The sequence below is a fragment of the Heteronotia binoei genome, chromosome 21 (genome assembly GCF_032191835.1).
Source record: "Heteronotia binoei isolate CCM8104 ecotype False Entrance Well chromosome 21, APGP_CSIRO_Hbin_v1, whole genome shotgun sequence".
Taxonomy (NCBI): domain Eukaryota; kingdom Metazoa; phylum Chordata; class Lepidosauria; order Squamata; family Gekkonidae; genus Heteronotia; species Heteronotia binoei.
Window position 1 is genome coordinate 151,923,784 of NC_083243.1, and position 17,153 is coordinate 151,940,936.

Consider the following 17,153-nt stretch of genomic DNA (forward strand, 5'->3'; position numbering starts at 1 on the left):
ACCTTCTTGCTTTCAGCAGGTGTTGATACAATGGGAACAAATCAAATTTCACTTGAAATGTGAGAAGACTACATGAAACAGGCTAAAGGATATTCTCCCCCTGCCACCACAGATCATAATTCTCTTGCGGGGTGGCCAAATGCAGTCTCCCATTGGCTTAGAGGTGCATTCCATGCACTCCATAAACCATTGGCCCATCACGGCTCAGTCAGAGTCTGTGGCCTCCCATTGGCTGACTCCTCTGCACCTGCCTACTGCAGGCCCAGGAATGTTGAACAAATTGCCAAAACAATCTTACCTCAGAGACAGTCACATATCTGATGTTTCTATGTGTCTTCTCTGTCAACCAAACTCAGAAAGGCCTGCTGTTCTACTGCAGCCTCACAAAAGGCATTATGGTTGCTGCTGGCAACAGACCTCTGCCGCCCCATCAACAGCCCATACAGACAGCCTCCCAGCACACACAGCCTCTGAAGGCTGCTGAAATAGCCAGGGAGCCTGCCATGGCCAGCAGTGTTTTCTCAGAGGGCATGGCTGTCCCACTTTTACTACCTTTCCTGCCTCTTCCCTGTCACTCCCTCTCTCCCTCTTCCCCTCAGCCTCTCTCCAGGAGAGTTGGCTGAGAAGGATATAGGGTTGCCAACTCCAGGTTGAGAAATTCCTGGAAATTTGACAGATGGAGCCTGGAGAGGGTGGGGTTTGAGGAGAGTGGGACCTCAGACAGGTACAATGTCATAGACTCCAAACCAACAATTTCCTCCTGGGGAACCATTGTTGCCAATCTCCACATGAGGGCTGAAGATCACTCAGAATTACAACTAATCTCAAGGTGGCAGAGATTACTTCCTCTGGAGAAAGTGGCAGTTTTGCAGGGTGGACAGATAACCAGGGTGCTTAAGACAAACAATGTTATCAGAGACAGATTGTTGGTATGAAAGGTATCGCTAAAGGCCTCTGAGGCAAAATTCATTGGGGCCAGTCCTGACTAGGGAGGCCAGTTCCAGAGTGGTGGGAAATTCCTGGAGATTCTGCAGTGGAGTTTGAGGAGGCCATAGGAGTTAGGGCTTCAGAGTGGGGTCTGCCAGACCTAGGTTCTTGCTGTAGAAGCTGACTAGGTGATTTTGGACCAGTCACAGACTTCCAGCCCAACCTGCTTCAAAGAATTGTTTTTCAGATCAAAGGGGGGAGAAGAGAATTACGTAAGCTGCTTTGGTCCCCTTCACTGTGGAGAAAGACTGTCCTTTTCCTATGTAGAGGCTGTAAGGAGGGGGAAGGCGATGGAAAACTGAATTCAGAGGGGCAGATAAAGGGAAGGAGATAGGGTTGCTAACTCCAGGTTAAGAAATTCCTGGGGATTTAAGGGGTGAGGCCTGGAGAGGGTGGAGTTTGAAGAGGGGTGGGACCTCAGATATGTACAATGCCATTTCCTCCTGGGGAACCACTGTTGCCAATCTCCAGGTGAGGGCTGGAAGTCACTCAGAATTACAATTGCTCTCCAGATGGCAGAGATCAGCTCCCCTTGAGGTGTGTGTGTTCGGGGGTGAATGCCTTCACTTGTGTGGGTGGGAAGACAGTAAGGGTGGGGGTGCACTCACCCAGAGCTGCTTTCTAGAGCCAATTGTATTTTTCTTCACAACAGGTTTTATTCCTAGACTAAGGAATTGTCTTCAGAACTTCAGAACTTGTCTAATTCACTATTGTCTTCAGAACAAGAGTGAGGCAGAACACTGGGACAGTCATTGGACCTACTTCTGTAAGAGCCTGTTAGACTGAACAGAGGGGTATTTGCTGTTATGAAAATAGCTATATCCTTAGTCATTTTGAATGGATGGTGGATAGGGAACCCAGCCATTACCCTTATGAAGAAAAATAAACCCTGGTGGTTCCAGTGGAGCTGACCTCCCTTCCATTCAAGTGTCTTCCGGTTCCTGAGTTTAGGCTATTTTCCTTTGGACATTTCTGGTTCTTCTTGAGCTGCACTTGTAGCCTTTGATTTTGTCCAGAATCAGAGGGGAAGCTAGGAAAATACCTAGGAAAGAACACAGCTTTCAGCGTCCCAGAGATTCTTTCCATAAACAAGTCATCCCAAGAAATAAAATCTACTGGTTTATCGCCCTTTGCCTGCAAATGTCTGTGCCATTGCAAATGAAGCAACACCTGCCTGTTTCTCTTGGCTTCCAGCAGGCAAGAAGTGATGTACAAACCGGGCAATGTGTCTGCAAAAGCGATGCCTCTTGGCCAATCGCGTCATACAACCATTGCTGCCCTTGGCCTTCATCAACAATCTCTCCTTCTGGTGAGATGCAGCTCCCATTAGAAAAGCCTCCTTTCCAGCCACCTCGGATTCCTCAAGAGAGGGCAGCGAATGCGTGTCTGTATGTGGCACGCTGCTCTCAGAGGCAGAAGGAAAACGCCACGTAGCTGCTTTCGATTTTTTGCTTTTTGCTGCTGAATAGAGACGCGGCTGCTCATCTCCCTCCATCTCTTCGCTCGTGTTGAATAAAGAGAGCTCGATACGATCCTTTTCGTCGCCTAGTAAACTCCTTCGCCTCCGTGCCGCAATGAAAGAGTAAAGAGCCACCCAGACCCCTTCTCCAGCCTTCGCTTCATCCCCCCCCCCCCGCTTTCACATTAATCACAGACTGCTGCGAGGACAATAGGCATCCAGCTTCCCCTATCCACCCACCCACTCTCAGTTCCTCCGCCCGTTCTTTGTTTAATTGAGGCTCCCACAGCGAAGCAGCAAATTCGAGGAGATATCCTGAAGCTATGGCAAAAGCAGGGTGAAGCCTTTAGCCATCCTCGTTCAGAGGAGCTCAGCACATGAGCTTTGGAGCAGAAAGGCTGCTACTGCTGCAGAGAATCGGGATCTTTTCCAGCTATAACACCTTATCCAGCTGTCGAACGTCCCTCCCTTTCCCCGCCTAAAATCCTCCAAGAAGGCGGGGCGGGGGGACTTGCCCCTCCGCTGTGTGTCTCTGCCTGCGGCGTTACATTTCCAGGTGCCTGTGGCAGGCGTGTGGTGGCGGGGAGCTGCCTCCCCGCGTTGCATTAGGACCCAGAGAGAACTGCTCTATTCCGAGCCCCCACCCCACCCCGCGCCTGCGCTGTATGGAAGTGTCCGGAGACCGGGCTGGCTGGACTGAGCCGCGAAGAACGGCAAGAAGAGCGGCGGCGGCGGCGGCAGCAAGTTCTCTGCCACGCAGCCTTCAGAACCACCTGCGAGATCTTGGGCGTGTGGGAGGGGGGAGCAGAGAGAAAGACTGGCGCTGCTCTTCCTCTTCGCAGCAGAGCCCACCTGAGGCTTCAGTGTGACCCAGCCTGCCTGGATCGGCTGCCGTCCTCTGCCTGACCCGCTGGGGAGGAGGAATAAAGACACCCTGCACCTGGTTTCTTTTTGCCACTCCTTCTCCCTTCGCAGTCCTGCCTGCCTGCTCCGAAAGGCAAATACGTTCACTAAGCCCTCTCCGCCAAGCGATGCCTACTGGTAGAGGCTGGAGCGCTGTCCATTTCAGCACCACGCTACGCTGAGCAAGCCCAAGCCCCGGGTCAAAGCAGCTGCTCTGTGATCAGTCCCAGGAGGGGGCCTTTGGGCAACAGCAGCAGGTCCCAAGGGCGCCTTGGAGCTGCTGCAGAGTGTGATCTGCATCAACAAGGAGGAAGCGAAAAAAAGCCAAGAAGAGGGAAGGCGCAGTTGCCGGATTCCGGGCTCTTTTGTCTGCATCGGAGAGCTGTAGCCGGAGAGAGATTTCATTCCCCCCCGCCCCACCCCCAGTTGATTTGTTATTGCCTCAGCGTCATCACTACTCTTTTAGATGCATTGATTTTCATGTATTTGTTTATTTTTCATTTTTTTCAAAAATCGACCTAAATCCTAGGATTGCTACACCTTGAGCTCTTCCTAACAGCCAGCCACCTCGTGTTCCTGCCTTTAGGACTAACCTACAGAGCAATTGATTTTCTTTTTTTAAAAAGGCGCCAGCATCCTCAACAGAGCTGGTCTGCTTGCTGCAGCTGGGCACTGGCATTTGCCCCCCTGTCTTCATTCTCACCATATTTGTGTGTGTGTGACTCTGTGTGTGTGCGGTGTCTGTGAGCCCCTGTTCCATCCCCAGTCTCTTGTTGCAGGCACCTCCATCTGCCAGTGTTCCCCTTCACATCCCTTTTGTAGATCAGTTGTGTGCACCAGATTTATTATTTGCAACATCCAACCAAGAAAGCAATCCCTGATAGACCTATCCAGCTGACCAAACCCCACAACCATTATTCTGGGTGGAAGTGCATGGTTATGTTCTTTTTGTGCGTGTGTGCTCCCTAACTATTATTTTAAATGATAAGAGTTTTAATTTGCTAATAAAAGGATACTAAGAACCTGGATCTGCCATTGTTAACTTTTGCTGGGACTCATGACATTGCGTCAAGGAGCTAAGCCCATTGTATGCCCTTGACCTGGGTGGCTCTTGGCCAAACGGATATGGTATCAAGTTAGTGATTGATTGCAGACAAGCAGACGCCCCCTTATGTTCTTGCTGTGTGCTGTGCTTGTTTGGATGAGTCCACGACATGCCTAATAAGAGACGAGATGGGCCAGGGCGATGAGAGTGATCGTATTGTGATCAACGTGGGAGGGACTAGGCATCAGACGTACCGTAGCACCTTGCGCACCTTGCCTGGCACTCGGCTGGCCTGGATTGCTGAGCCTGATGCCCACAGTCACTTTGACTATGACCCCCGCACAGATGAGTTCTTCTTTGACCGGCACCCAGGAGTCTTTGCTCATATCTTGAACTATTACCGCACAGGAAAGCTGCACTGTCCAGCAGATGTGTGTGGACCTCTATATGAGGAGGAGCTGGCCTTCTGGGGCATTGATGAAACTGATGTGGAACCCTGTTGTTGGATGACCTACAGGCAGCACCGTGATGCTGAAGAGGCCCTTGATAGTTTTGGAGGGGCACCCTTGGATAGCAGTGCTGAAGATGGAGATGCAGATGGCACTGGTGACTCAGGTGATGGTGAGGAGGAGCTGGAGATGACTAAACGCCTAGCACTAAGTGATTCTCCAGATGGAAGGCCTGGGGGCTTCTGGAAGAGGTGGCAGCCCCGTATCTGGGCACTTTTTGAGGATCCCTATTCCTCCAGATATGCAAGGGTAAGCTGTGCAATCGATAAGCACTCCAACTACTTTATCTGCACACACTCCAGGAAGGTTCTTACAACCCAGAGCTTCTTGCTAGTCCCATTGATGTTTACATTTTATGCCTTGAATACTCATGTATGGGATCCCGCACCTAAGCGCAGATAGGGAGACATGCATCTTTTATGGCAGGTACCACATGGAGGCCAGGACATGGGAGCAAGGGCAGATACAAGGGCATAAACACTTTTCCCCATAAGCTAACAAAAATATAGCAAAGAGTGAATATTTCATTCCATTTTACTTGTGTGTGTATGTGTATTTCTAAATAGTCACAAAGATGCCTTCCTAAAAAAGGGGACTATTATCAAGCTTTGTTATTGATGTGTACATAATTTCTTCTCAACTAGGTAGAGAGATATTTATTGCTGAGGCTACCTGACTGAACAAGTGAGCATTGTATTTTGACTTGTTGACTGAGATGGAATGGCAATCTTCTCCCAGACTACCAGCTCCAATGCCAGATATGACGCTCTGTTTTAATCTTCAGTTTGGTGATTATATTTTTATTAGAATGAAATTACTCACATTGGGACATACATTTCTTATGGCAGAACAGGAGGATAATTCCTCACTCTCTATACCAGCAACCAGGGATAGCAGAAAACTAACACTGCCTTAGAAAATTAAAGCATATCATAGAGAACGTGATCAAAATAGACAGCAGACCTATCAAAACTGGTACCTTTGTACATTAGTGAACAAAACTCTTGTGCTAAGCTAGGGATGTATTCTACTCCCTCAGATGTCACCAGAAAAACAAAGACTGGTGTCATTGGAGACTGGATCATGATGTTACTGTTTAGATAAAGGGAGATAATTGAGAGGATGGGTGGAAGAATGGAGGGAAAGATGGTCCAATTTTATGCGGCCAGAATAATTATGCACTTTTTTTTTTCCTCAGTGATACTTATTTATTCCTCATGATTAGGAACATTTTGTTTCTGTAGTATAATGGAAATTTCCTACACAGACACAAGAGAAAGACAGAGCTAGAGGATATTTGGGAAGCAGTTGTATGGATGAATAGGAGCAAATTTGATGAGAACATCTGGATGAATGATTAGATGCAGTGGTAGTTACTAAAAGCCTTGGGCTCAGCAGTTATCTCAGAAAGGGAAACCATGTAAGGTTTACAAACACATGAATGTTACATACTGGTGGACAGCCCTGGAATATATTCTAGACCCATTTCTAGATACCTTTTCTCCTTTTGTATACATTTCTGAGATATCTTACTGAATCAGCAAATCACTACTAAAAGTTGTAGATGTTTAAATGCTGTAGGAGTAATGAGATATTTAAACATGAACAATGTTATGGCTGAGCAGCAACTTTTTGGACTCCAGTGATTTTTGCCAAGAGAACATGGATGTGTGGAGGGAAGGCTGGAAGGTTCTTTCAGAGATGTCTGATCGGCTTTCTGTATTGAAGACAGCTGTGAACATATTCTGTATTCTTAGGAGCAGTTCTTGTTTTTTACCCCACTTCCAGTTTTGTACAGACTAGGACTACAGATATTCTGTTAAACTGAACAGTGCTTATCATGATGATCCTTGATCAAAACAGATGCTAATTGCAGAGGGACAAATGTTTTTTATACCCCTTGCTTTCTCTGTTTAGAAGGATGCTAGAATGCGGTGCTGTGAAAGGAACTGTGCCTGATACCCTGTAAAGCAACACTCAGAGCAGACAATACTAGGTTAGAATTACCAACAGCAGCTTTGTATGATTTTCTGACCATAGATGACCCCCAATGAAAAAACTGTTGTAGGGAACTTGAAAGGAACTTGCACAGCAGTTTAAATGGATTGTTGACACTGCCTAGCCTTGAACTCTGTTTATATACACTATAGGTGAAAGATCTGAGTTGTTATTGTTCTCTAATATTTTATATTTTAAATTTAATAATTCAGCTGAGGGGGGGGGTTGTAGGTGCTCTGCTAAACTGTAATTTAATGGAATGTAGACATTAAAATAATGGATGTCTTCAGCATCCATCTCATTGAAAAGCTACTATGAAACTGGAGACTTCTGTTTGATTCATGGTATTATGTAAAGGTTTTGCACAGTACAAAAATCCTTTCCATAAGGGATAAGAAATGAAGATGTTATACATCTAAAACATACAAACATTTCTGATAAACATGTTCACATGCAGCATATTAAGGTTGTACTAACAGGCATTTTACATCTTATAATAAAACATGAAGTAATGGGACATATATAAAGGAGCACTTGGATCTAATGCCATAATTTAATGGCAGACATTAAAATCAAAAAGCCCTCAAACTTACTCTAGTTAGTTTGACATGAAAAAAAAAATCAATAGGCTCATTAACATTGGCTAGTTTAATACCATCATTTCCAACTCATAAAAGGTTCATCTAGCAAAGATACATGAAAATGGTACCACTTCAGTTTTTCAGTACAGTTCTTAAATCCTTGTATTAAGCATCTTCCATTTTTTACAAACCACTTCATTTATAGCTATAACCAATTGCCATGTAGTACCCATTTGACTATGTAGATGAAAGTGAATCTCACATATATATAAATTTTGTGGGTTCTGAAGCCCTAGAATATCTATACTTACTTTTTCTGGGATACAGTTAAGACCAATATTTCATTTGGATTTGGATTTTTCTTATGCTTTGGAATTGTTAATGAAAGAAACACCAGGCTATAGAGAAGCTGTCTGATATCAAATGGGATACTTCCCTCTCCCATCCAAAACTGTGGCCTTACAATGGATAAACTCCTTGTTTGGTCAGTGACACATATTAATGTGCAGATATGGTTATGTTTTGGGAAATGTATGTAGAACATATTTCAATATTTGAAATTTGTTTTACGATTTGCTTCCATCACACTGGCCTGTTTTTCATCTCACATTGGGTGACTATAAAAGAAGGCAACAAGATTAAAAACTGCTGTATTACAAGTGTGTCTGTGTATTGAGAAAACATTTATTTTCAGATAGGCCATATGGATGGGCAGGATATAATTTTAAGGCCTCAAAGGCATTGTGTAAAATATTGTTCTAATTGATATTTTTTAATAACATGGATTCACTAAAGTCTAGAAATAAGCCAATGTCTGTAATTTAATGAGTAAAAAGAAACTTTGTGATTGAACACAACTATGTAAGAAATAAAAACAGGAGGACAGATCTTTTGGCCTACCAGAGGGCTTGATTCTTCACGAATATCAACTAGATCCTAGCTAGTTGAATTGTTGCAGTTATATGCTAGAGATGTAGCATACAGTAAGAGAAATCTCATGATATCATTATGAAATCAAGAAACAATATACTCAGTGCTCAATATGCTCAATATTTCTACAGAGTTCTGTAACATCAAGCTCTCTCTGTGTGTTTATTATTTTGCAACATATAACTGGAAGGTAACACCATCGTTTTTCCTGAGTTCACAATTGTCTTATTATTGCCCAGCTTTTTTGTACAAATGCTAAATTGTTGGTCTGAAATTTGTTTGTATAGAGAAACAACTGGAGACTGGGGACAAATTTCCCCCCTTAAGGAGTATCAGCTGCCTTGAAGGTGCCAATGCAATGGCAAGACAGGTGTGTGGGGGGATGGTCACTGCACTTGCTGGCAGTCCATTAGGGGAGAGTGGGAGGTTCCCTGGCTTCCCGCCCCCCTCCAATCCTTCTGCAAAATGACTGTTTTAAAATTATTTATTCACCATGATGGTCAACAAGATCTAAGTATCTGTTTCTTCACTAAGTCTGTGCCATGCTATACAAGTATTCAATAGGTATCTTTGTCATTAATATGATCCCAATTATGGCTTTGACAATGTTTTCAGAGAAGCAGGGTTTTAAATTATTGGTTAACAAGCAAACATCACCCTAAATATTAACTGTTGCATAGTAAACACATGCATGCAGATATAATTGCATCAGTTTTAAAGGAATTCTTATAAAGTAGCAGTATCCTCTCATGAGTTAAGCACAGACAGAGCATTTGTATTGATTTCTGAAAATTCCATTTGTCACCATCCCTTTTTAGCATGGACAATTAGAAGCATGAGACAAGGCATGTAAAGTAACTTGTAGAATACTTGTAAGAAATTTTCATTTAGGGTGTTTGTATTGCGTCAGATATGGGGGAATATCAGAACCCTTTTTAAAAAGAAATGGCTTACTATTTTGATTTCTTTGTAGCAGTTTCTAACTGGTTTCACCTGCTCTGAGCTTATCTGGGACTCTTTGCTCTGAAGGTTTTTTTATACCATATCATCTTTGTGCTTGTAGCACACTATGATATAGCTAGAGGAGCTGTTGGGGGGGCTGTGACTCAGTGGAAGAACCTCTGCTTTGCATGCAATCCTCACCATCTCCAGGTAAAAGGATCAGGTAGTAGGAGATACAGAAGACTTCTGCCTGAGATCATGGAAACCTGTTGCCAGTCAGAGTAAACAGTACTGATCTTGATGGACTAATGGTCCAATTCAGTATAAGGCAGATTGATGTGTTCATGTGAGAGGCTGACCTGCTAGGGAAATAGTCTTGTCATTACATAGGAAGATGGCTTTGGCCATGTTTGTTCTAGGCCAGCTCTGTAATTCAAAGACTACAGTACATCCTTCTTTGTAAGCAATAGGGTTGGCTAAAATGGCCAAATAAATAAGCACTAGCTTTTTGAATGGGGTGGGTTAAAAGGCTCTTACTTACATAGATCAGTATCAAGTAGCTTGTGTATGATCTGATTATACAATTGCAAATAATATCTATTATTAACTCCTGCAACCAGCAACAACAGCACCTCTAGCTGTTTTCATTCCTGCTCAGCATACTCTCAATCATTTCTACATTGTTTACATTGTGAACATTTCACCAGGATAATGTGTGTGAGCAGATACTTTCCTTCCCACTGCATATTTTCAAAGCCAAATCCAGAGACCCCTCTGTTCTGCATGTGCAATATTCATTAACACCAAAAAGATTACTCCATGGGAAACAATTTGTATGACTGGGCAATTTTGAAGTTGGAGGAGCTACTGCTGTAAGAACAGGAGCAGGGGAGAAGAATAGTTTCCAGAGCTGGAACCTGAAGACTAGACCAGTTGCACTTGTGTCATGGACTTATGGTGTGCCCTTGGCAACTTACTACTTCCTGGGATGTTTCAGATCTCAATCTATAAATCTGGAAATCATAGAGACTTCCAGTATTATTCTGAGAGACAGATCAAGATGGGTAGCTGTGTTAGTCTGTCTATGACAGTAGAAAAGAGCAGAAGTAGCACCTTCAAGACTAAAAAAAAATTAGGGTTTGTAGAATCTTTCGGGATCAAGTGCCGTGTTCTACTGGAGAAAGTTTTCCTTCCAGACGTTTCGTTCTCAGCTACGAACGAAACGTCAGCTGAGAACGAAACGTCTGGAAGGAAAACTTTCTCCAGTAGAACACGGCACTTGATCCCGAAAGATTCTACAAACCCTAATGATGTTGCCAGCCATGAAAACCTGAAATCTTTGATAAAAAAAAATTGTTGCAGATTTCTGAAGAAACGAATAGTAACTGACAAAAGTTCATACCCTACCACAAATTTTGTTAGTCTTAAGGTGCTACTAGACTCTTGCTCTTTTCGAGTGCTATCCAAATCAGACTTTCATCCTTCTAAATTCATTGTAATTAATGGGCACAGTTAGTATCAGAAGGCTCACTTCACACATTACATTCTTAGATGAAATGTTTTCAAAAATTTATAGATATAAAATATACAACAAACATTTGTTTGCAAATACCATTATGCTTGTCAGGGAGTTGTGATGGGTTGCAGCTCGATGTGGACTATCATTATGTAGGGCATAAAATTGCCTAAAAATGACAAAACAACCAAGTCATCTAAAAAACACAATAAGAAAGAAAGGAACAGAATCCCAGCCAAAGAAACCACTTATTCAGTTCAACACAAAGACCTCAACAAACCATTAAGAGCCAGGAGACATCAGTAGTTAGTTTGTTCCACAGTTTTGTGGACTGAAAGTGGTAACAAACCATTAAGAGCCAGGAGACATCAGTAGTTAGTTTGTTCCACAGTTTTGTGGACTGAAAGTGGTAGCGGCTGCAAGCATAACAGAAGGTTGGGCCACTAAAAAGGCTTCTCAGAGAAAGCAGGCATTTTATTTATTCAGTAAGCTTATATTTCACCCTTTCCCATAAACTGGCTCAGGACAGATCACAACATACAGTAATAACAATAAAAACCTACAATTCAGAGTTAAAAATACATTAAAATTAAACAAGTAGAAACAATAAAAACATAAATAAAGTGCACCACATGTGGGAAGGGCACACAGGATACAGCAATTATACAGGATAAGCAATTATAGGCCCAGATTAAATGATGGTAGTAATAGCAGGATAGCACTGTAGTAAGACACAATGTCGCTACAAGTACTGGGGAAGGCACTTCTTCAGATATCTTGGGCCAAGGCCATAAATGGATTAAAGATAAGCAGCAGCACCTTAAATCGAATCCAAAAGCATATTGGCAGGCACTAGAGTTCATTCAAAAATGGTGTGATATGTGGCCAGCTATGGCCACCAGAAATTAATTTGATTGCTGCATAGTAGACCAGTTGTTGTTTCCAAACATCCTTCAAGGCAGCCCCACATATATTGCACTACAATAGGCTAAAAGGGAGATCCAGTTTCCAGAAACAAAAGCAGTTCTTGAATCAGCCAATGCTGTTAAAGAAAGCCAGCGTAGATGCAGTAGTGAAAGGGATGAACTTGGACCAGGAACTGCTGGGTTTGAGTCTCTACTTTGCCCTTGAGGTCTACTGAGTGAGTTTGTTATTCCCCTTACCTTCAAACACAGTGAACATTTCAGAAAAAACCTACAATGAATTCTGCAGCATGTTGAAGTGTGAAACTGAATGTCTGAAAGTCTCACGGGCACTTTCACACACACGAAATAACGGATTTTCAATCCACTTTGCAACTGGATTTTGTTGTGTGAAATGGCAAGATCCACTTGCAAATAGTCACTGAAGTGGATCGAAACTGCATTAATTAGCATGTGTAAATCAATAACTGAAATCACTTGAAAATAAAGGTTTTTATCAAAGAATTTTGGATCTTCAAATTTTGCCTCATATACTGGACCCAGAAGCTGTTGCTTATACGTATGCATCGCAGCACCTGGACAGAGAGAGACTTCTCATCCTCTAGATATATGGATGGGATTCAGCCTCACTCCTGTGCAATAGTAGCTCTGGATGTAGCCCTTTATGACACAGTGTATCTGAGCATTAATGGAAGGAGAGGGTGACCAGAAACATAGGGCAGCATATGAGCAGAATCAGATGCAGACAATTGTATTGCAACTCATATTCTTGCTCTTGGCTGCTTTGGCTAGAGAAAAATGTTCACTTAAGTGATGAGGCTTTCTCACATCTTCTGCCTCTTAATTCCTTTCTCTCTGGGCATGTATTGTCAGTCTTTATTCCACATTAAATCTGTAGCTTGCATTTTCTTGTAAATTAAATTAAATTGATCGGTTACACATACTTTATACCTAGTAAAAAAGTTTATCATTTTGCTATCTTTCTATTGTCTGATTTTAATAAAGAATATACTTCTGTACCAACCTTGGTTTAAAAAGGCAATTAATTACTCAACAGCTTATATTTATGGTACTAGGAAGCAAGCAATAAACAATCATCAAGAGTGCATGTGTTGTCTTTTTTTTAAAAGACAGTGTGAGAATTATGAGCCAGCCCTATTATCATGACAATTGCTGCCAACATCTCCATTAGAAGAAAATGTGTCTCAGGGAATACGGCAGAAGATTAGATCAATTGCTGTAAAATGGTTCCTTGATAGATAGCAGTCTCAAGGTTCACAGTAAAAATAAAACTGTTTTTGTTAGGTAATTCTAAGTGGAAGTTAAACATTTTAAAAAGTATACATTGAAACTTGTCTTATATATATTTGGTAAATGTTGACATTTATTGATAACTTTTTAGATGGCATGGGAAATGCCAGAAAATTCTGACATTTACAAGGAGAACAATTCTTTGAGATAATTTCAGAACTGAAGAATGGTTACAATAAAACTGAGTGATTTTGTGAATTCTGTCAGAACATTAATTTCAAAAAACTTGTATGTCTATCAGTAACTCTTGAGAAGTTTATATGAAATTGCATTCTCATTAGTATCCTGAGTATGCAAATATTAACATTTACCAAGTTACAGTGGTACATGTTCAAAATAAACCCAACATTTTCTGACACTGCCTACTGATAAACACCAATATTCCCCAGATTTCTGCAACATCTCTGCATATGCCTTAACATAATTTTAATGTGAAGGCCTTCAGTTTTAAACTTTTCTCCAGGACCACGCTTCTTGAAAAATGTAATGAAAATTTAATCTTTTTTGAAAAATCTAAATCATGACCCAATCATGTTCTTCACAAAAATACTTAATTTTAGAACTCAAGAATTTTTAACCACAGCATGTTTGAGTATTGCATTTGTTCAAGAAAAGGGGGCTGATAAGAAGATTCAACATAGAGGTTTTAAACCTATCTTCTAGTACATAATGCAAATCCTTATTGCCCTTAAAATATTTATATTGAGAATAATTAGTTACAAATGAAGGTAGATTCAGATTTAATTTTAAGAATCTACTATATTTAAAAAAAAAAACAGAAGAAAACTAACACTGGTAAAGAGAAGCTAATGCCTTAACCTCTGGATTCATTCATTGCCTCAGCTTAAAAAATTATCTTTTCTCTCCCTTCAGGAAACTTTAGTTCAGTACAACAATCCTATGCAAAATTCACACTTGATTTTATGAACATTTTAGATGACCCCATTCAGTCAGATGGGTTCATAGGGTTTGTTTAATCCAGAAATGATCCCAATGATTTCAACAGTACTAGCTAAGATAGGAATGATGATAGAAGCAGACCCTAACAGTTTTTAATTTCCTTTTAATATGATTTATGTATGGCAGTAATCATACTATAAAATTATGAATAAATCTGCAAGGGTTTTTTTGCAGTAATTGCTTATGATGTAAGACTTTAAATAACAGTAAGTTAAAATTACATGGTGATGGCGCTTTGTTTTTTAAAGTGTGATAAATCATTTCAGTGAGTTTCATAAAAGATAGCAATGTACTTGCTGACAATATCCCTAAAGGTCAGAGATACTAGTAACATGGCATTGTGGGATTTATTGTACTATTTAAACATCAGAAATAGATATTATCAAGTGGGGACCTGTGGGACTCACAGAGGGAATCCCAACATTCCTATATTTGCTCTTTGAATCCTGTGTGGCTTCAAATGCTGGGACAATGAATGTTTTCCTCCTTGCTGATTGTGCACATCTATGCTGTTATGTCAATAAAGACTGTTGTTGTTGAATCCTGTGTGACTCCCAGACACCACTGCAGCCACTTTTGGGTCCCATGTGGCTCCCAGAATCTGCCACCACTGAGGCTCCCACAGTCCACTGCTGCCACAGCCAAGCAAGGCATAGCTTCCAGGGTCTGCTGCCACCAGGGCCAAGCCCAGTGCAGCTCTTAGGGTTTGCTGCCCTTGCACCCAGGCCCAGTGCAGCTATTAGTCACTGCTGCAACCACCTCTGAGCCCTGTGCAGCTCCTGGAGTGCCCTGCTTCTGCAAGGGAAACTCATGTGGCTCCCACAGTCCCAGAGTCTGCAACCATGACTGGGCCCCACAGGGCTCCTGGACCTGAGCTGCTGCATCTGAGCCCAGCACAGGTCCTGGGCTTTGCCGTTACCACAGCTGAGTCCAGCAAAGCCAAGGCCAGTTCAACTCCCAAACTCAGCCAGACTCAGCCAGACTCCTGGCCTCCACTGCCACCAGGCCAACAGCTGCTCCCTGGAGTGCACTGCAGGACAGACAATAGACACATTCTGCATGTGTGTGTGTGTGTGTGTGTGTGTGTGCGTGCGCATGTGTGTGCACACACACATGCAGACAACACTCTTTCTCCTTTCTGTCATTATGGATCTCGTCCATGGATTTAGATATTCACAGATTGGTCCACACATGGCTATTAGATTTACAGATGGGAAGTCATCAGTATGCCATCAGAACTTATAGGTCAAGATAACAGTGATTTTGTGATCAGATCAAACCATTTAAAATATCATTAGGGTTTGTAGAATCTTTCGGGCTCAAGTGCCGTGTTCTACTGGAGAAAGTTTTCCTTCCAGACGTTTCGTTCTCAGACATCTGGAAGGAAAACTTTCTCCAGTAGAACACAGCACTTGAGCCCAAAAGATTCTACAAACCCTAATGATGTTACCAGCCGTGAAAACCTGAAATCTTTGATAACATTTAAAATATATTTTCATTTGCACATGAAAATGTTTTTCAAAAAACAGCAGGAAACAGATGCTTAGTTTGTTTGTGTTCCTTTTAAACAATAAAAGAAAACATTCTCCCAATTTGAAGTTTTTAGCATTCAGAGGACATACACATAACTTTTCATTAATTTACTGTCCAGAAAAGAGGCCTTTTAATATGATGATGTAGTTTTCACAGATGAAACACTCAGTGCCTTGGTTCATTCTAGCCATCGACAGGAAGCATCAACTGTTAGCATGTATATAGATTCTTTATCCAAATAAGAAACATATCAAAAGCACTGAGGAATGGATGTTGGTATGTCTCTGCCATGGACTGTATGTGGAAAATCCAGTTATACTATTTGAATATTATTTGAACTCCCCTCTGTATACAGATTTATCATTGATTATTCCCCCCCCCCCCACACACACCCAATTTCTTTCCTGTTCTGTCTCATGGTAAACTGTGCTATAATATATTTTTACAATTATCCAGAGAGTGTGATATGAGAACAGTTGCTTGACCAAGATAGGTCATATGCACTGAGCTCAAGAGGGAACTAGAATCCAAAAATAACAACTTACTCACTTTGGCACACTGGTTCTGCTTATGCAGCCAGATGGCAGATTGAAGGTTTCATTGTGGTTCTATAATACCTTTTTTATGAAGCCATAGATTTAGGGCTGTCATGTTTGAGATCTGGAACAACTTTCTAAGAGAACCTTTCCCCACAATGAAAGCATGTGAGGTCCAGAAAGAACAATGGTCTCATTTATCTAGTATTTGAAGAACTGATGGGTTCAGTTGGGAAATGTTATTGGTGAGCAATCAAAAATACTGTTTATACACACACACACATACACACACACACACACACACACACACACATATATATATATATATATATATATATATATATATATATATATATATATATATATATATATATATATATATATATATCTGGCTTTTTAATGTCTTGATTTGAAATACATCTGAGCTCAAGGAATAAAACGTAAGAAAATGTTCAGATTCCAGAAACCCTTATTGGCATAACATAAGAAAATGTTAACAATGCCATAATTACTATACTAGTAAGACTATTTTTGTTTTTACAAGTTCTGATCTTATAAGCAAGAAATACATGGCAAATCTTGGCACACACATTATCTCAAAGGCAGTTCTTGATTACAGAGCAAAGCAACAGAGATGGAAAATTTGTTCTAAAAACTAAGGCATTCTGTTCAACTCACTGAGAAGACAAGTAGAAAAGGGGGAAATTATTTACATGATCCCTGGCTCAGTCTTCTTCTTTTTTTAAAACCATTTATTAGTTCCTTACATCGCATACAATTATAAACAACCTACTAACAAACAATACAAACAATCATTCATACCAACGACCACCCACCCATCCAACCAAGGAGCTTAAGGATCACTACCATAACGCGAATCCTATTTTCTCATAATAATTCCCATACTTCTTGTCAAACATATAATGGTTCCCAAGTCTTTCTGCATTCTTGCAAATTTCCATCTCTTAATCTTATAGTTAATGTATCCATCTCTGCGGCTTCAAATAATTTTTGCAGAAA

At 41.4% G+C, this 17,153-nt stretch overlaps 1 protein-coding gene across 3 annotated transcripts in view; it reads left to right on the forward strand.

Annotated features, from left to right (window-relative positions):
- The first annotated feature begins 4,424 nt into the window (after nt 1-4,424).
- Nucleotides 4,425-17,153, forward strand: part of KCNC1 (potassium voltage-gated channel subfamily C member 1) — a 248,865-nt gene continuing 236,136 nt past the window's right edge. For 2 of the 3 annotated variants that reach the window (XM_060261761.1, XM_060261760.1), the window contains exon 1: nt 4,425-5,152. In XM_060261761.1, coding sequence (XP_060117744.1) covers nt 4,583-5,152 — 570 coding nt within the window. In that variant the 5' untranslated portion in view covers nt 4,425-4,582. The remainder of the gene's footprint in view (nt 5,153-17,153) is intronic. The other variant, XM_060261762.1, reaches the window with a different exon arrangement.